At 35.2% G+C, this 21,755-nt stretch overlaps 1 protein-coding gene across 1 annotated transcript in view; it reads left to right on the forward strand.

Annotated features, from left to right (window-relative positions):
* The window catches only part of LOC116522078 (probable acyl-CoA dehydrogenase 6), a 64,939-nt gene that overhangs the window by 5,843 nt on the left and 37,341 nt on the right, over positions 1-21,755 (forward strand). The window contains exon 2 of the mRNA XM_032236677.1: positions 14,168-14,288. Within this exon, the coding sequence (XP_032092568.1) occupies positions 14,168-14,288 (121 nt within the window). The remainder of the gene's footprint in view (positions 1-14,167; positions 14,289-21,755) is intronic.

Raw genomic sequence — 21,755 nt, forward strand, 5'->3', positions numbered from 1 at the left:
GTAGACATTGTCATTTTGTAATTTTGAGACCACAATTTCTGCCAATTCTCTAAATCAATCCCATACTTAAAAATTTTCCCCCAAGCAATCATAGTTTCTTTAACTTGTTCTTCATGCAATTTAAACTCCAATAAATATCCATATAGTTTTTTAATTACTTTTTCATCGGTACCTGTTAGAATTCTGTCTAGCTCAGTCATTTTATTATAGAGACCTTTAGTTTTTCTATCTTCATTATATCTAGATTGTATCTGTACATATGAATACCAGTTCATTTCCATCCCTTCTTGCTTCAACTCTTGACTAGATTTGAGCTCACCCTCTGCATTCAATAATTCTATATATCTAACTGTTTGTTCCTTTTTATGTATTATCGGATACGAGAATGCTTCAATTGTTGATGTCCAGACTGGAATTTTTAAATAATGTAATTTTTTAATCTTTTCCCAATTTAACAACAACGCCTCCCTTATATAATGTCTTCTAAAATAACCATGTGGTTTAGTTCCCTTATACCATAAGAAAGCATGCCATCCCAACAGCAAATCATGACCTTCTACGTTCAATAATCTAGAGTTTTTTTAATGATATCCACTCCTTAATCCACATCAGGTTTGCTGCCTGATAGTATAGCTCCCAATCGGGTAAACCAAAACCTCCTCTTGATCTAACATCTTGTAGTAATTTAAGCTTTATTCTAGCTTTTTTCCCTTGCCAAATAAATTTCAAAACTATTTTATTTAAGTCTAGGAAAAAATCCTTACCCAGTCTAATTGGGATTGTCTGAAACAGATATAGAATTCTAGGTAGAATGTTCATTTTAATTGTGGAAATTCTTCCCATCATTGATAAATGCAAGTTTCCCCATTTCTCCAAATCGATTGCTATTTGTCGTTTTAATCTGGTATAATTATCCTCTTTAAGAGTGCTACATCTAGGTGATAAATGTATCCCCAAATATTTAATCTTACTTGTGTTTTGAATCTGCAACATTTCTGACAACTGATCCTCTTGTGTAGCTGGGATATTCTTTGTCATGATCTTTGTTTTATCTTTGTTTATTTTCAAGCCTGCTACTTCTCCATATTCCTCTATTCTTTCTAACAATTTGGGTGTGGTTTCTAATGGATCTTCAAGAATGAAAACTAAGTCGTCTGCGAACGCTTGCAGTTTATACTCTTCTCTCTTAATTTTCATTCCTCTTATTTCTTCTTCTTCTCTGATCTTTCTATTTAAGACCTCTAGTGTTAGGACAAAGAGTAGCGGTGATAGTGGGCAGCCTTGTCTTGTACCTCTCTTTATTTCAATCGGTTCTGTTAGTTCTCCATTTACCATTATCTTTGCTGCTTGTTTCTGGTATATCGTTCGTATACTTTGAGTGAATTTCTTGCCAAAGTTCATCTGCTCCAGTTGCAAAAACATAAACTGCCAATTCACATTATCAAAGGCCTTCTGCGCATCGAGGAACATCAGTGCCAATTGTTTTTCTGGGTGGGCCTCATAGTATTCCAAGGTATTCAAAATTATTCTCATTGTCTTTGATTTGTCTTTTAGGTAAAAAGCCATTTTGATCTGAATGGATGAAGCCATTTAAGTATTTTTTAAGTCTCTCAGCTAGTATAGATGCAAATAGCTTGTAGTCTGAGTTTAATAAAGAAATTGGTCTATAATTCTTGATTTGTGTTGAATCAGTCTCTTCCTTGGGTAGTAATGTGATATACGCTTCTGACCATGACTTCGGTATTTGGTTCTCAGTCATCACTTCATTCATGACTTGTAAGAGTGGGAGGGTCAATATTTCTTCAAATGTTCTGTAGAATTCCATGGGTAGACCATCTGGTCCTGGGGCTTTCCCATTATTTTGTTTTTTAAGTGCCTCTGTTAGTTCCATCATTGTTATTTTTCTTTCTAGCATTGTTCTAGTTTCATCTGGTACCTGGGGGAGATTGGCATCTTGTAGATACTTTTTGACTCGTCCCTCCTCCACCTTCTCTTGTTCATAGAGTTTAACGTAGTAATCATGTATAATTTTTTTTTTCGGTATTTCCATATTGAATTTCTCCTTGTTTGTCTCTTAGTTGTAGTATTTTCTTTGTTTCTCTCTCTTTTTTCATCTTATATGCTAACCACCTGCCTGGTTTGTTCGCATTTTCAAAATAATTCTGTTTGGCACCTCTAATTTTTTGTGCCAGTTCTTCCTTTTCTAATAGGTCCATTTTGTGTTTAATTATGTCCATCTTTATTTTAACATCTTTTTTTTGTGGTGCTCTCTGTAGGTCTCTTTCAAGTATTTTATAGTCATTGTCTAAGGCTTTATGCATTTGTCTTTTTTTTGAGTTTCTCTTCCTTGTGTAGTCTATTGTCAAACCTCTGATAACAGCCTTCATTGTGTCCCAGAGATTCTGCAACGACGTATCTTCTTTCCTATTTTCTTTAAAAAAAAGGACTAGCTCTTTTTCCATTTTTTGTACAAACTCTTTTTCTTTCAATATAGTGTTATTTAGTGTCCATCTAGATCTTGCCCTTTGTCCTTTCCATTTAATTAAAATTGGATTGTGGTCCGCCCAGGTGCTAGCTTCGATCTCAATTTCTTTTATGTTGGAGCTCAACTCCGCTGAAACCCATATCATATCTATTCTAGAGAGTGAAGAATGTCTATTTGAGTAGAAGGTATATTGTTCTTTTTTAACGTTTCTTTCTCTCCATATATCTTTTAAATTTAGTTCATCTGTCATCCTAAAAAAAGATTTCGGCAGAGGCTTCCTATTTAATTTTTTTGTTTTATGTGTTTTATAGTCCATATTTTGATTCACAATGCCATTAAAGTCTCCCATCATACAAATATCAGCATAGTCTAGTTCCAAAACTTTTTTGTGTAGTTTTTTGTAGAATTCATCTTGTTTTTCATTAGGGGCGTAGATTCCAATTAGGAGTGTCTTTTTGGTATCCATAATTTCCACCATCAAAATTCTTCCCTCTTCCTCTGCGTATACTACTTTTGTTGGGATGTTGCCTTTAATATAGAAGACCACTCCTCTTTTCTTACAATTTGCCAATGATGAAAACATTTTCCCAAGCTTTGGTTGAGTTAGTAAATGTTCATATTTCTTTTGAATATGTACTTCTTGCAGACAGATTATGTCAAGTTGTAACTTCTCTAATTTATGGAATACTTTCTTCCTTTTAGTTACCGAATTGAGTCCATTAATGTTAATTGTAATCATTTTTCTTTCTTCCATGTTTATACTTTATATACAGGGTTTATCGCTCTAGTGGATCTAGGTTCTCGTTTTTCTTTGCGGCTCCCATTCCCTATCTCCCCTTCTTTCTCACTTCCACCTACTGCTCCTTCTATTTTTTCGGTCGCGGTTACAGGTGGTTCCAGTATTTGTATCACTGCATCGTCTTTCCCAGCTTTCTCCGCCGTTTTTCTAAAGTATTCTTCGTAGAAAGCTTCTGCCTTCTCAGTTGTATCTATCCTGTGTCTTTGTCCTTGCCAAGTACATAATAAACCTTCCGGTATGAGCCATCTGTAGTTAACACCTTTTTTTTATCAATACTTTGGTCAGAAATTGATATTCTCTTCTCTTCTCTCTCACCTCTCTTGGGATTTGTTTGAGTACTACAATCTCCTTTCCTTTATATTCTAATTTTCTATCTCTCATTTTCTGTAGGATTTGTGATTTAATTGTTTTCTTAGTAAATCTTACATGCACTTCCCTTGGAAGAGCATTTCTCATTGCATACCTTGTGTATACTCTAAAAGTCTCATCGATTGTTTCTTTTATTTGGTCCTGGGACATCCCCAGAACATCTATCAAAATATTTGAAATTATCTGAACTAAGTCCTCTCCTTTTTCTTCTTCTATGTTTTGGAATCTTAAAAAAAATTCAGACCTGTCCATCTCCCATCTTAATATTCCACTGCTCTCTCTTTCTACATCACTTAGTCTGATCTCTAGCTTTTCAGTTTTCTTCTCTCCTTCTTGAATCTTATTTTCAATTTTTTGAATCCTATTTTCATATTTCAGCATCCAGTTGTGTATACTTTCTACTTTTCCTTCCATATTATCAACTTTTTGCACTATGCTTTGATTTTGTTGTTCCATTGCCTCCATTTTTTTTACAAGGGTATCGTTTCCTGCTTGCATTTTCTGCATAATTTGTATAAGTGTTTCAAAGTTGGCTTCCTTCTCTTTTTCCTGATGGGACATCATCTATGTTGTCCTCTGGCCTCCCGCAGGTGAGGGGGCAGGGGTTGATGTAAAGCCAGAGGCAACTGCTTTTCTACTCATAGCCAATTAGTATTAGAGGGTGGAGGGTTATAAGTATAGTGGATTAAGTACGTAAAGTACACAGAGGAGGGGGGGAGATAAGAAAGGGGGGAAAGAGAAAGGGAAGGAAAAGAGAGAAGGGAGAGAAAAGGAAGGAAAGAAGAGGAAACTTTTTTTTTGTTTCAAGGATGAAATGCAGTAGAGTGCAATAAAATATATATATATAAGTAAGAGAGTATGAAATAGTAATTAAAAAAAAAGGAAGATACCCCCCCTCCAAAAAGGGGAGAAGGGGTGCTTCAGTTACAAGTGAGAAAAGAAAGAAGCAGAAAAAATGTAAATAGTCAAGAGGTGATCCAAAGGTTAAAAAGAATAATCAAAACAGAGAAGAAAAAAAAATGTAAAAGATCAAAAGGTCGATGGTGATGATCAAAAAAGAAAAACTCGGTGTCGATATCTCCACAGCCGGTAATATGAGAATGGTGTTGGGAGATGAAAGGATGCCAACAAGCTAAAACAAATGATTTTTTCCGGACTCTTTCCCCCCCCCCCCTAAGATAAGAGTCTCTTCAAGGTCACACTCAGCTTTGCTGTTTTATCTCACAGTTTCCCAGCTGCGTAAACACGTAAGTCAAGTGCATTACAGGGGGGATTTTAATAACAAAGTTCGAGTCCACAAGATGGCAGTGTTGGCTTGTAGTTTGTAATTTACAGCTTGTTTTAGTCCGTTCCGTTTGTTAATTACTAATTGTTAAAAAAAAAGACAAACATCAAAAGGGCTAAAAGGCAACGAAGAAAAACAAACCAAAAAAAAAACAAAACAGATCTTCAAAGCACTTTAAGTTTAAGATTTAGTGCCCCAATAGATTCAAAGTTAAAGGTGTCGACAACAAAGAGAAGGAACGCAAAAAGCCGATTCAAATTACAGGAAAGTCCAGCCCGGCTTCCAGGAATTAAAAAAAAGGAACAGAAAAATAAACTTCCAAATGGCAAACATTTATCACCGCCGCTTTTCTCACTTATCAGCCTTATTTTAAACTAAGTTTCCAAATTTAGGGTGTTCTCTTTCCAACAAAAAAAAGGATTTAAAACTCACATCAAACGACATGCTCATATTCAGCTCTCTCTCTGGGTCTTTGCAGTTGTAGTCGGCATTGAGCCGATCCGGAAGTCACTGGATTAGGAAGGCTTTCCTTAGGTTCCCAGAGATTTTGCGAACATCTCTGGGACCACTGGAGTTCCTCCCACGTCACTGTCTCTTCGGGACAGCTTAGATTCAAAAGAATCCTCCAAAAAAGACTCCGGTATAGATGGTCATTCAGGAAATGCCTGAAAGTCCGTCTTCTCACTGCTAAGCCCCGCCTTCTCCCCTCGACTCTGTTTGTGCGGATAGCTTGTTCTTGCGCAGCCAGGATTAGTGACTCTGTTTCTTTCTTTAATGTACCTGTTGTTAACCATAACCAAGTTTGTTCACTGTCCACTTTATCTTTTTTATTATTATTATTATTATTATTATTATTATTATTACTATTATTATTATTATTATTATTATTATTATTATTATTATTATTATTATTATACAATTGTATCACAGCGGCCAGTTGTTTCGCCGGATTTGGCATTGGTTACTAGTCGGGCCCCACCCAGGGGCCTAGGACGTCGTAACGTATTTTCGTAATATGCGTGCAGATCCAAGCAGTGCGGCTTTTTGCATTTGACTGATATTGATTTTGTCAATTTTTAACTGTTTTAAATGTAATTCCAGTGCTTTTGGAATAGCACCCAGTGTGCCAATTACCACTGGAATTATCACTGCTGGTTTGTGCCATAGTCGTTGAATTTCGATTTTTAAGTCCTGGTATCTTGCGATTTTTTCATGTTCCTTCTCGGCGACCCTGCTATCACCTGGTATTGCGATGTCTATGATTGTGACCTTATTTTTCTCAACCAGTGTGATGTCTGGTGTATTATGCGCCAGTATTTTGTCGGTTTGTATACGGAAATCCCACAAGATCTTGACCATCTGATTTTCGGTGACCTTTTCAGGCTGATGTTCCCACCAGTTTGTTGCTGTTTTAATATTATAATTTTTGCACAAATTCCAATGGATCATTTGTGCTACTGAATTGTGCTGCAATTTATAATCAGTCTGTGCGATTTTTTTACAGCAGCTGAGTATGTGATCAACAGTTTCATCAGCTTCTTTGCAAAGTCTGCATTTGGCATCATCAGAGGATTTTTCGATTTTGGCCTTAATGGCATTTGTGCGGATAGCTTGTTCTTGCGCAGCCAGGATTAGTGACTCTGTTTCTTTCTTTAATGTACCTGTTGTTAACCATAACCAAGTTTGTTCACTGTCCACTTTATCTTTTATTTTTTCCAGAAATTGGCCATGCAGTGCTTTGTTCTGCCAACTCTCCATTCTTGATTTTATCACATCTTTTCTGTATTCTTGTTTCGTCTGTTGGGCCTTCAGTAGATTTTTGTTCTTTACTTCGATTAATAGATGTTCTTGATTTTCTTTTAAATAATCAGCCAGTCCATGTTTTCATTATTATTATTATTATTATTATTATTATTATTATTATTATTAACCTTTATATATAATCCAAAAGGGTTTCTAATCTTCCTTTCATGGGTACCATTCAATATTCATATCCAGTTATTACTTATCATAACACTACACATTGTATACATTATTATCATTATCAATTATTTATTTAACTATATCTAGATTTCCCCTCCATTTAATTCCTCTTTCAGTATTCCACTCTTTCTGTTTTCAGAAGCAAATAAATCACCATAAATATCAGCAATTTTAATTTCTTTATATTCATTTTCCTCTTCAATTTTTTGGATTTTAACCACCACTTTTTCCATTTGATAAACATCTTCAACTTCTCCATCATATTTTACTGTTAGATGCACTAAGTAATCCAACTTCTTCTCTATCTTCTCATTTGTATTTAATAATTTCTGTATTTCTGAGAATATATTTTGCAGATTTAAAACTTCTTTCTGGTGTTGAAATTGTGCCATGATTTCCAATTGACACTGCTATTCTAGCTTAGAAGGTTTTAGCAGAATTAAGTATCACAATAACATTTCACTTTTCTCTGGTTAAAAATCTACTTCAAAGGAACATCTCTATGATTTTCTTCTTCTTCTTATCACTCTGTATAAACAAGCTGTGAATCCCTGAAGTGCCAAGGCAGGATAATCAGTGAAAAAAATATTTTGTTTCCAATACACAAACATCTAGCTTCCAAGTAGCAGCCTTACAATGTTACCATTTCTTTGTTTCTTTTTATATCTTTTTGTATTTCAAGTTTTAAAAAAAGGTCCAATTCTTAAATGAGTTAGAAAAACACCCACAGTAATGAAAGAGGAGAGTTTTAGTCTAGAGATTACAGAGAATAGTAAATATATATATATATATATATATATATATATATATATATATATATATATATATATATATATGAAGGAAACTTAATCCGTTCATTTTAAAAGGCTTGCATAAATTCCATCTGTAAAAATAGCATTTAAAAAGTAAGATAACCAACTGTTCAAAACCAGTCCAAATTTAATTCCGCCACTTATTTCTTTTGTTCTCCAATTTAAATTGATTTTAAGTTTTTTTATAGGCAGTCACTTTTAAAACAGTAAAAATTCCTCACCAGCTGAAAACACTTTCTCTTTCCACATCCTTCCGTTTTTGGGCCACCCCTGACTTCATCAGCCATTTGGCTGGATTTTTTGTCACTGGCTTGAAGAACTTATCTTGGATCAATCAGAGACTTTGTGATGTTCCTGTGATCAGCAAGATGTATTCTTCCTGTTCACTGTTTCTATGGGATGGTTTAGGTCCGTTTGGACCATCCAGAGGCAAAAGTGTCAGAGCATTGAGATCACATGTCGTGTTGTTGCGACTTTAGGTCCTCTCTATCACATTTTTTTGTTCACTAATTCTTTCACAATAGTAGGATATTTAATTTAACATAGTTCTGTTGTGTCTGCACCAATATCTAGGATTACAAAGAAAAGATGCATTTTTGTAAAAAAATAATAATCCTGTTTTAAGTATCAGTGATCATATTTGTAGTTAAAATTATAAATATAATTTTTTTACTTAGGTTTGAATTTTATTCTGCTTCTTTTGTTTCAGAATAGCAGGTGAGGATAATGTATGCTATAGATATGGCCAGTGAATTGATTATATGATGTAAAATTTTGAATTACCTAACCAATTGGCTATTTTGGGATTGCTTTTTTGGTCAGAGAATGAAACACATACCAGCTATTTTTTAAATGATTTCACACAATTATGTTATATTTATAGTTATAGTTATATTGCTATTACATATCCATAGAAGCAATACTGGCATTATTAAGAATGTGGTTAACAAAAGATAGGTTGGGATAAATTAGGTAAAAAACATACAGGATTGTTGCTCCTTTTAAATTGATGATGCACTGAATTAATCCTAATAAAAAAAAACAATTCTAGAAAACTGGGTTTTCATATTGTGGGCAAATCAGTATAAATTGTTTGGCATAGTGTGGATTATTTTATTTTAGCTTATCCAATAAACCACACTTAAAATAAACCCCAATATTTTAAGGGAAATACTGGGAAAGGTTATTATTAATTACTAGGTAACTATTTTAGCTGTTCCAACATATGCCTGAACATTTCTGTTTTAAATTATATTTGCCATGATCAATATTTGTTTTTTGAGGGGGATGGTGTTTTAGAATCTCTTGCGAGAAAAAGTAACAAAGTCTTGTTACAATTAATCAGAACTGTTTGTCCTCTTATGTTATCTCCTCTGAACATAGAGATAGTGATGTATCTTCCTAAAATATCAGTGTAGCTATTATACACTGTAATCTTAGTGCTAGGGATACTATATGCAGTTCATCATTCTGCAATTCCAATAAATAATAAAATAGGATATTTAGTTATTGAAGGAAATATTTCAATCAACAAAGGATGGTTGGAATCAAATGAAAAAAATGTTGTTTTAATCTGTAGTTTCTTGAATGGACAAGTGAATGTTTGAGCCAGTGTTGAAATTTTAATAATTGATTGTATGTTGTGGACACTCTGAAGAATAGTAGCTACTGGGGAGTCTTTGCCATTCACTAATGTATGTGCCATGATGGACACGGGAAATCATAGGAAGCCTCTTTACAGGAGCCATACTAGTGAGGTTAATCCACTGCACCTCCACTAAATTTTCAGGTTGTTTGTTCTCTACCACTCTGGTTTATTTAAAGTTTTTTTTTTTACAAATTATGTTATTGTAGCATCAAACATAACCTTTAAACAAATGAGGGGGGGGACCTATGTGGGATCCAAGGATGTTCCTGTAAAAAAAAAAAATTTGATGCTGCTACTTTGCTTATGAGTAGTCCAGCTTGTTATTTATTTTTCATAAATAATCTAAAAAGAAATATAATTAAATTGTACAGCAAACCTGGCCTGGAAATAAACACTAATGTCACTGGGGAGACCAGGATCACAGAATGTTTCTTTACATTCAATTTTCTAAACAAATAAATACTTCCTCCTGTGGAAATAAAGCAATAATGAAACCCATATCATAGTAAGATAGACATTTTGTGAACTTTGTATCTCCCTCAACCGGGGAAGAGCAGCAGGAGATGGAAGAGGAGGAGCAGGGGGGCGGAAAGAGAGAAGAGGAGGAAGAGATGGAAGAGGAGGAAGAAGAGCAGAGGGAGGAGAGGCAGTGGAGGAGGAATAATCCTGAGCTTTTTTGGATGTCAGCTTTGAAAAACCTCAACCAGCAAAATTATTGGAATGCTTTGCACAATCCATCTATGTTTACATTATGTTTGTTTGTTTGTTTGTTTGTTTCACTTTATTTGTATGCTGCCCTTTTCCCTGGGGGGGGACTCAGGGCGGCTCACAGTTCAAAAGGGGTGGGGGAAGGACAAACAATTTACAACATAAAAGCACTACATCATTTAAGAACTCAACAGTCACACAATTCGAGTAGGGGTTAGAGTCTTTAACCCCAGGCCAGCCGGGATAGCCAGATTTTAAGTGCGGCGCGGAAGGTCTGGAGGGTGGTGAGGGTCCGGATCTCCACGGGGAGTTCGTTCCAGAGGGTCGGAGCAGCCACCGAGAAGGCTCTCCTCCGAGTAGTTGCCAGTCTACACTGGCTGGCTGATGGAATTCGGAGGAGGCCTAATCTATGCGATCTTATCGGTCTAGTGGAGGTGATTGGCAGTAGGCGGTCTCTCAAGTACCCAGATCCAATACCATGAAGGGCTTTGTAGGTGACAAGTAGCACCTTGAAAGCGCATGTTTCAATGAGGAACAGAACTTGAAATTTGTTTAAGGCTTAGGGTTAGGGTAAGATATGTAGCAGTAATTAAGAAAGTCACATTTTCATAAAGTTCCTTTATCTTGATTATTACAATGAAAGAGGATTAGATTAAAGCAGGGCTGTCAAACTCAAGGCCCGCAGGCCAGATATGGCTCACAGGTTGCTTAAATCCAGCCCTTGGGGCTAGGTTGGAAATATCAAAGGCCTGCCCTGCAGTGCCTCTGTTGGGCAAAACGGGCCATGTGCGTCCCCCCCTGTGGCCCATTTTGGCCATTCAGGAACCTTGGGAGACCGAAAATGGGCCATATAGGGGCCTCGGGCCACATGTTACATATGTGAATGTTTCAGTGGATTTTAAAGGAAGGGGCCTCTCTATCTATAAAGCTCTCCAGCTTCTCAGTAACAAAACCTTTTTCCTCTTAATTTTAATAGAGTGCTTTAATACAGATGATTTCATAATTGACTTCACCTGCTCCCTCATATTTTCAGTTATATAAATGAATGACATTAACCATTAAACTGCTTATTGAGTTCATTATTAGAAACATTAACACAATAACTGCACTTAGAATCATTCCTTGAGTTCATAAAACATAGAATATTTAAAGTGATAATGTTAATAAAATATATTTTATAAGTGGTTATTAGTATAAGTTAATGAAAGAATGGGTAAGACATTTTGTATTGTTGCTTCTGCTATATTATCATTCATTGATCTTAATTTTAGTTTTTACAAGGCTTTTTACATTATTCTTAAAGAATTCTGGTAGGATATGTTCTTTGATATTTTTCTTCCACAGATTATTTTGTCATAAAAAGAAATTAGCTTTCCAGACACAGAAGAACTGTAGTAGTAATATAACTTAAATGAGCTCTTATTTTTCTCAGAGAGTCAGAAATACTAAAACATGCAGACACACTTAATGATACAAAATCTTGTATTCTACAAATTCACTGGCCACTTACTATATAGTTGCCAAAGTAGTATTCTCAATTGTGAATAGTACTTGAAATATTCTTTAGTAAAACTTCTCAATCATGCAGTCTTTAAATAAATCCTTGCAAATTGCTGCTGAGAATGCAGAGTTTGAATTGCAAGCATAAATATTGTTTACAATCAATAGCATCTATTAATAAATTAAAGGCTAAACTTGTAAGAAAATGTTTCCATTTTTTAAAAAAAAAACTATTTTAATTCTAGCCTAAAATATGACCCACACCAGGGACTAGTTTTAGATAATGTATTTTAAAACCACAAAGGAGGATTACTCCATATTTTGGGAGAAAGGGGGGAACATTTAATTGTGGTTTGTGGAGATGTAGGAGAATTATCCGGGTTTCTTATAATTTGTCTTTTTATCTAATTTCCTTGTTTCCTTATAATTCCAATATATCTGGAGACGGACACATAGTTCAGCTTGGAAAAGGTTGAGCAAACTAGCTAGCTAACTAGCTAGCTAGAGATGTCTCTAAACATTGAATTCCAACATTGAATTCTTATCAACTTTCTACACACAGATACGTCCTGTTCAGTGTTTTCGGATCATTATTTTATGTATTTTCCTGTCTGTGTTTCATATCACAGCTGGCCAGTGATGGGAAGTACATATTACAATGACACCAGGGCATGGAACCAGTGTTGTTAGACTTTAGGAAAAAGGAAGTCAGACATTAACCTACTCTTTTTGTGTAATCTTTTCTCTAAATCTCTCCTTAACAGCTTGTTCCTTCCATCCTTTCTTCTCCTATTTTCCCCTTTCATGTCTTCCCTGAAGTCAGCTCTCAGTTTGTTTACAGAGAGGACCAAAAACAATATGAAATATCCACAAAGCTGGATCATAGCAAATGGTACATAAGAATACCATAGTTGATAATAACAAGAGGTTTAGAAAATTAGCAGCATCCTATTTCCTAATCTATAGGGACACGGTGGTTCAGTGGCTAAGATGCTGAGTTTGTCAATCAGAAAGGTCAGCAGTTTGAATCCCTAGCACCGCGTAATGGAGTGAGCTCCCATTACATGTCCGAGTTTCTGCCAACCTAGCAGTTCAAAACCACATAAAAATGCAAGTAAAAAAATAGGGATCACCTTTGGTGGGAAGTTAATAGCATTCTGTGACTAAATAGTCATGCTGGCCACATGACTTCAGACCACGCTGGCTCTTCAGCTTAGAAACAGAGATGAGCACTGTCCCCTAGAATCAGGAAAGACTAGCATGTATGTGCAAGGGGAACTTTTACCTTTACCTATTTCCCAATCTGCCATAGGCCATCAAACCATGCAAACAGAACAGTTTTGGTATCATGTCCTACATAAAACCTCTGAAATAGGTTCCAAAAATCAAGCTCGCTAAATGTGTCTAGAGTTGTGAAGCCACTACTTTCTTGATCTTTCTTACCCAGCAATGGAATATTTGTGATTCACCTATAATTAAGCAAGATCTCTGGATCAAGGGAAGGACCTTTTCAAGAGTGGTTTTACAACTTCCTCTTTGAAGCAGGTAGGGACATATCCTGCATTTTAATAATCCTAAATTACTTCTCAAGAATGGACCTGTTCCAATCTGGCTGATTTAGTCATCCAAGAAGCACAGTAATCAAGCAATCAGGTGACAATGTCCTTCAAACCAGACAGAAAAATTGAGCCACTGCTTATTGAGCAATCTCAATATGGGTATTGAAATTTTGACTTGAGAAAGAGAGATTGTTGTACAATTAGAACACTCAAGTTTTCCCTACATTGTCACAGTTATACAAATGCAGTTACAAATAGTATACTCCAAACTGAGAGATGATTAAATGGAAATTCTGATTAGTGAGATGAAATTCCTATAGATTTACCTATGGATATCATTCTTGTTCACCTACAAGATCCAATCAATTGCATCATAAAGTAGCACAATTGACACAGCTAGGAAGATTATCCTTTTAGTTTGTCTTCACAATATCTCAGCACTTTCACCCAAGATTAAATTGTGGATAATAGACATTTTATCAACCAATGGTATAAATTATTTCTTGATTTGATTCCAGCATCTTCTGAAATAAACTATGTCCTTTTTTCATCTTGTGCAATTTTGTATATCATTTAAAGATAAAATATTAAACAATTTTTAAGCTTCATGTCACTAAGTATCTATTTAGATTTGAATGAAGAATTCCGAAATCTAAAACATTATAGTTAATCTATTGTTGGCATTAAAATACCCTGATAGGATTGGTAACCAAATCTTCCATTCAGTTAATTCTAGTTTAAGTTGGTTTTGAGCTGGGTTAAGACCATCAAATCAATTGGAATTAGTAAACCCATTATTGCATTAAAGCAGCATTCCACCCTATGGTTTTAGATTCTGACTGCCTTATATTGGCTGAAGATGATGGTAATAGTAGTCCAGCAGAGCTGGAGAGCTTCTGTTTAGGAAAGCATGGAATAAATTACGCTAATGCCTGTATTAGAATAATATTTGCCCTATTGTTGTAATATCACCCTGTAATCTTTTCCAATTTTCATCCTTCCCTTACTTTCCATTGCAGATTATTGACAATGAAATCAATCAATTTGTGGACAAATGGGAAGAAGAGGGACAATTTCCAGCACACCAAGTTTTTAAAACACTTGGGAACTCTGGATTTCTTGGAATAGACAAGCCAACCGGTGAGAAAGGAACATACTTTAATAATTGCCTGTAATTTAGAAAGCATGTTTAATATTTGGCTGAAGCATTTAGAGTCTGGTCTTTCTAAGTGCATTCTAATTATAACATTGAATGGACTGGAATACAAAATCCAGCAAATACAATTTTTCTTAAATCTAAAGCAGGTTTTATGTGGAACATGTTTTGAATATGGTACTAGAACTTGTTTTTTACTTGAGCTGTCAAACTGTATAAACTTCATACTTCAGAAACTTCTTTAATAAATAATTCTACTTGCTGCTTTAATTAAGTGATTTAAATGCATTTGTTTTTAACTTAACTGTTCAATGTTCTATGTTATAAAAGTATGTTTTTAAAGTGACTAAGGACTATTTGTTATGAACCTTTGCAAAGTATACAAGAAATAAAAGTCCTAAAGATATACAAACTGAAAAGTCTTACAACCTGAAAATTGTACCAGCATATTATTAAACTGACTGTTGCAAGTGACTGGTGTCCATTATCTGGCATTACTATCTCATTTGCATAATAGTATTTGCAGCCGAAAAGCATATTGAATCATCATTGGGCTGTTTTGGAGAGGCTTCTGTCTCATCAAGTAATTTCTGCAAATATTAAAGTATTCTAAGTTCCAAGTACAGCACTGTCTTTCACTTAGGGATGGATACAACTGGATGTACTACAAAAGAATGGTGTGGTTAATAATGCACAGGTTTAGTTGAATATGTCCAACAATGTTAGTGGTTTTATTGTTGAGCAGATCTTGAAGCAATAGAGGGTGTGTTATCACCATGAAATTGTTCTTTTTCTACTTAAAACCAGCTAACCGTGGAAGCCAGCTTTCTTAAACATTTGGTTTCCTTAATAGAAGCTTTGAATGTGTGGTAGAACAGTTTTTATGTACAGTTGGGTTGTTGATGATTAAGTTTAATTATATTACATACTCACTTTTTGTTGGTCAAATATTCTGCTTTGGATTGCTGCTGTCTTAAGTAGGAATCAAGCTAAAATTCCGAAAAAAGCTAATTTTGAAGATTTTGAATGCCATAGCTGCTGAAAGATAATTCTAGTCACTTAGAAAATATGGGATTCACTGAGAATTGTGATCAAACAAGACATTGAAGCAGTCTTCAAATTTTATTGATTTATATATGCTTATAGTCAATTTTAAGAGACACAGTGGCTCACTGGCTAAGACGCTGAGCTTGTTGATCGAAAAGTCTGCAATTCGAATCCCTAGCACCGCGTAACAGAGTAAGCTCCCGTTACTTGTCCCAGCTTCTGCCAACCTAGCAGTTCGAAAGCATGTAAAAATGCAAGTAGAAAAGATAGGAACCACCTTTGATGGGAAGGTAATAGTGCTGTGTGCACCTTCAGCATTTAGTCATAGCGGCCACATGACCACGGAGACGTCTTTGGACAGCGCTGGCTCTTCGGCTTTGAAACAGAGAGGAGCACCGCCCCACTCCTTTTAAAATCTCTTCTCATGGACTGTTTACAGTATTAAAAATGCTTTACTTTAGACTTTTTCATAAATATTCTTTTTTCTTATACCTAATGCTGTATTAATGCAGCATCTTTGAAAAGCAAATAGGGGTTAATTGCATACTTCAAATTTTGCTTTGAATAGTCAAAAATGAGAATTTTTATGAATGCATGTTATTAAATTATAGAACAAAATGGAACAAAAGCTTAGTAATAATGTATTTTTGTCTCTTCTGCCATTTTGGAAGGAAAGTGCACAAGTTTTATGTAAGTTTTATTTTGAAGCTATTCCAGATCTTACTGAGTTGCCATTATAGTATAGCATTTATTTTCAAGTATAGTGGAATATGTCAACATTTTATTCTTATATTCAGGTTCTGCAGCACTTAATGGACATCAATTAACCTTTAAAAAATACTAGAAGGTCAAAAATAACTAGGAACTCTTAGATCAAGCCCTTGAAAATGAACCATGACCAAGAAAACAAAATCCACATTAAGCTTCATTAATTATATTCAGTATATGTATCTGTTAATATAAGGGATTAGAATATAGAAACTTGGAAACTAAATACAAATACTGTATTTTTTGGAGTATAAGACACACCTTTCCCCCCCAAAAAAAGAGGCTGAAAATTTTGGTGTGTCTTATATACTGAATGTAGTCCCATCCCATCCCACCAGAGGCCAAAAATGTGAGGCATGGAGGCAGCGAGAGTCTGTGGCAATCCCTGCAGCATGGAACGTCTGATTGGAGGTATTCCAGCAGTGCAATCCACCCACCAATCAGCTGTCCTGAATCAGGCTGTAGTAAGTGCTGAAGCTGACCTAGCTGGTCAGAGTTTGCAGCAGCAATCACATTCAGAAAGCACAGTAACTGGTTCAGCAGGATTCAAAATAATAATAATATACAATACAATACCAAAAGCAGGTTTTCCAAGATAGCAGTAAATACAAGCAAAACACAAGCAGTTTCACTTTCAGTTCTCTGCTAAGCCAGACTTCTTCCTGTCTCCTCCTTGCTCACACAGCAAATTTCAAAGTCCAAATAGCCCTAATTGCTGACTTAGTTGCTATGCCTATTTATTGGCTGACTTTGTTACCATGTGTCAGCTGAATACCATGGATGCTGGTAGGCAGAGGCAGAATTTTTCTTCTTATTTTTCTCCCAAAAATTAAGGTGTGCCTTATACTTGGAGTATCTTATATTCTGAAAAATACAGAGTATTTTTATGACTGACTACATTGTGCTCAAAATTTGCCTGGTTAATGGGGCAGTTAAATGGGTTTACCTCATTTTACAACACTTTTGTCATAGTTGTTAAGTGAATATCTGCAGTTGTTAAGTGAATCATGTGTTTGTTAAGCAAATCTGGCTCCCCCCCCCCAATTGACTCTGCTTGTTGGAAGCCAGCTGTGATTGAATGATCTTGGGTTAATGCAGATGACTATGGGGATCCTGCAGTGTTCCTAAGTGTGAACACTTGTCATAAGACATCCCCCCCCACCAGAGATGTTGTCCTTTTGAACAGTCACTAAACAAGCTGCTTTAATTTTTGAACTTTGGTTGTCTACTCTAGCCCCATTCAATAATGACCAATTCTGTGATGAATAACATATACTTGTGGTTATTTAATAAGGTAACTGTACAGAACTAATCTTGGGATTCATGTTTTTCTTTCCAAATGTAGAATCAGATAGATGCATCCTTTTAATTTGAGGAAACAGAATATAAATCTTCTGAATGATTGTTAGATCAAAAATAATTTTTATTAAAACAGGCTGTAGAGAAGGACATAAAAAATTCCATGAACCACTACCACGTTTCCCCAAAAATAAGACAGGGTCTTATTTTCTTTTGACCCCCAAAATAAGCACTTGGAAATAAGCACTTTATTTTTGGGGAGATCTTATTATTTTGGGGGTGCAGGAGACGGTGAGCCTGGTCACCTCATGGCTGTTGCTGTGTTGCATTTTTTGGGGGGGAGAGGGCTTATTTTAGCATGTGTGCTCAAAAGCCCAATTAGGCTTATTATCCTTATTATCTTATTTTCAGGGAAACAGAGTATCTTCGCATAAGGGCAGTTTTGTAAAATGCTTTTCTGCACCATGAGTGCAGTGCATTGTTTGGGTTGAACCAGTCTTCATTAATTGCTCATTATTTACCTCTTTTGCTTTTATTATTCAGAGATAGATACATGGTAACAAATATATGCAACATCTTGTAAAGGCAGTCCTCAACTTACAACAGTTCATTTGGTGACTGTTCAAAGTTACACCAGCATTGAAAAAAGGGAGTTATGACCCTTTTTCTAAGTTACAATCTTTGCAACATTCCCATGATTATGTAATAAAAATTAAGATGCTTGGCAACTGGTTCATACTTATGAATGTTGCTATGTCCCAAGCTCATGTGATAACAATTTGTGACCTTCTGACAATCAAAATCAATGGGGAAGCCAGAATCCCTTAACAACAGAGTTACTAACTTATCAACTGCAGTGATTCATTTATAAACTGAGGCAAGAAAAAGGGGCAAAACTCACTTAACAAACATCTCACTTAACAACAGAAATTTTGGGCTCAGTTATAATTGTAAGTTGAGATCAATTTATATTGTTGAATTTTTTTTTGAATGAGTTTCATTCTTTGAAATGCCTTTGTACAGGGGTATCAAGGCCTGCAGACCGGATTCGTCCCATGGGGTGCTTAAATCTGACCTGTGGTGCATGCTAGGAAATAGCAAAGGACTGGTCCACAGTGCCCATGGCAGCCAAAATGGGGCATGGGGGTGGGCTGCACGTGGCAAAGAGGCCGGCAAAGTCTCCCTTCTGTGCCCCATTTTTGCATGCAAAGTGCTTCAGAAGGCAATCCAGGCCAAAAAGGAGCCATGTAGAGGCTGCACACGGCCCCCCATGCCCCGTTTTGGCCGGCAGGGTGCTGCAGGAAGCCATCCATTCCATCTTCTCCTCCTCCCATCTGGCCCATAGAGGACAACTATAATGCTGATCCAGCCATCCCAACAAATCCAGTTTGACAACCCTGCCTTTGTGGGAATACTCAGTGTAATTTGTACTCAATGTAGTTAATGTTAAATTTGGGTTTATCATAAAATCCTTTAGGATTTAGCATCTTACTTAAAAATCCATTACCTTTCTCTCACATTCTCACCTTCAAAACCTGTCCTATTATTTCTTGTTAGGAAAAGAAAAGTGGGAAAGATAGTATTTTCAAAGAAATTTGAAAATTACCAGATGCCCAGGAGTTTAATTCTCAGTTCAAAATCCTTTCCTTTTTATTTTTTATTTCATGGTACTTAGAATATATTTTACTGGTAAGGATTAAAAATAAACTTTAGAATGCTGACGCACTATGAACCAAATAACTTGGAATACACACTTTTAAAATATTTTTTCTTGAATTTGTCAGAAATGATATATAAAGGGTTGGGTTGAGTTGGGTTTGATGTGGTGTGGTTTTACCCAAAAATTTGACCCAAACTATGTAATACTGAAATACAAGCTTTAGTTCATTTCCTGGATTCAGTAGTGTGTTTGGATATTGTTTTGTTTTACGACCAGAGTTTTATTATTCTGTGTAAATTGGCAGAACAAGTTTTTACTAAGGAAAAGCCAAGTGAAGCAATTTGCAGATATCATTGTCTATTGCCTATAGCCAGGTTTTTCCTCTGGTTTCAGTACCAGAAGTCAATAAGAAGTCATAAGTTAATTTTAGAACCATGGTTCACCGATTTGAATACACAGACAATCTTCACAAGACACTGAATTTCAATTGTAGGCAACATTGAGCATAAAGTGCAGGCATGCGATGTATCTGCCGAACTTAATGTGTTCTTTAGGAATTTTCCATTTGTTCAGCTGGACAAGTCCTGATCCGGCCAGCTGTTGAATTCAGATGTTTATTATGGTTTAGTTCTGTAGCCTTATTTACTTAACCTCTTGGAAGAAGAAAATTACATTCTGCTGTATCATTTATTTTATTATTATTTTTTCCCTATCTCCTCCTCTTTGTTTTTTCTTCTTCTTCTGAACTGCTATTTTTTATTCTGCCTCTTCAAGGTTTTTGGGGGGAGTAAAATGTTGTACATCAAGTTTTTAACGTTTTTATTTATTCATGAGGGTGTAATTGTCTGTGGACTTTGATATATGATAGACAATTTTCAGGGAAGCACTTGTGCATGGAAAGCAGCTTGAGAGTCAGCTGTAATCCATTAGAAATGGGTCTTTCCAAAGGAGCATTATTAACTTGTCAATCAAGATAACTTTGTTTTAAACACTTTATATTTTTTTAAATATGATTTTCCAATTTTCCACCAATTTAAAAAGTTTGAAAGTTCACCCCTCCACAGACACTTAAAATTTTCACAGGTATTTAAAGGTGTTTTGGACATTCATTAACCAACCAACCATTAAATAAATGTAAGTTTGTGTTTCTGAGCAAAAATATGGATGGACCTGGAATATTTGAACAATTACTATAAGAGGAGAGGGGAATATATAAAATAATTAATGTTTTTCTAAGGCAACCTACATTACTGTAAAATGTCTCTAAGTGCTGTTAGGCCAGTCTTTCATATTTTAATTTGATATACTACCTTTTTGCTATGTGCTTTATACAAGTACCTAGTACAATCCTTCTTTTCAATTTATGTTCAAAAGTATTTTTTAATAAATTTATTGCTTTTCTTATTTAAGTTTTAATATACCAAGTACCTGTAATATTTTCTAATTATTAAGTTAAGTATATTTAATATAAATTAATATTTCAAAAGACTTTAGTAAATTTCTAAAAGTATAATGTTGATACAACTTTTCATAGAATTCATGTGTCTTAAAATGATTCCTCACATACCATATCTTCTTCTTCAGTATAATTCATTCTGCAGTATAAAACCTTTCTACATTCTAGGTAGCCTGAAACAAATGTTTGAATTAAATAATGCTTGTCAACAATTTTTTCATTATGTGCATTTGCTTTTCCACATAACCACAACATTCACTAGATATTTCATTCAACAGTGAACAAGCTTCTTAAAGTTGTGAAAACTACATTTGTCTTTTCAGCCAGATTCTGTCCACCCCTTCCTTCATTTGAGTCAAACAGATGCTCAAAAAAGTTTTTCTCAGCTTTGAGAAAAGGTGAAAATTGCATTGTGCCCAGTTTTTATTATATGGCAGATGGAATATAATGATGAGATCTGACTTTGTAATTGCCATTTGGGTAGCCTGAAAAGTGTGAGACCAGGTTTTAGCACATTACAACAATTTCTTTCTTTCTTGGGCTTCCTTTCTTCTACGTAATAATTGTTCCAAAGTTTTGAATATTTTAATTTAGCTCTTTGAGTTGATATCAGTACCATATTCAGGGAAATCCATATGAATAGCATAACTTCTGATTCCAAAAACTGGAACTTCCTTTGAGTGATCTGATTGTCCTTAATTTATCACCCTTCTCATGTGAAACTTAACAGTTGCTGTCATAGTTTGTTCATTTCTTGATTACTTAAATGAACTCTTCCTGGTTTACCATCTTTATCTTTGTCAGCCCAGCCGTGCACAGTAGTCATGTCATCACAATCATAACCATAAGCAATCTGTATTCAGGGTGAATGTGAGGAATTTTAGTTGGAGGAACTTTTTTCACAAGCAAAATTCAGCCACTACATATTGCTTAGAGTGCTGGATGCACTCTGTTCCATTCCATGAATAACAATACAATCTTTTCTCCCAGTAACTTCCTATCAGCTGAAATGAAAGAACAGATGTTCAAAAACTGTGTCATAGTTTCTAACATATCAGAACTGCAATCTGTTGATGACATGAGATTGAAAATATTATTTAATATTCAGTCCACAAATGGACACACACACACACACACACACACACACAAATACATATGCACAAACACATGCTTAAAATTTTATATATATTTAAAATAGGTATTTATAAGCTTAGTTATATC

Source organism: Thamnophis elegans, chromosome Z (genome assembly GCF_009769535.1).
Source record: "Thamnophis elegans isolate rThaEle1 chromosome Z, rThaEle1.pri, whole genome shotgun sequence".
Classification (NCBI taxonomy): Eukaryota; Metazoa; Chordata; class Lepidosauria; order Squamata; family Colubridae; genus Thamnophis; species Thamnophis elegans.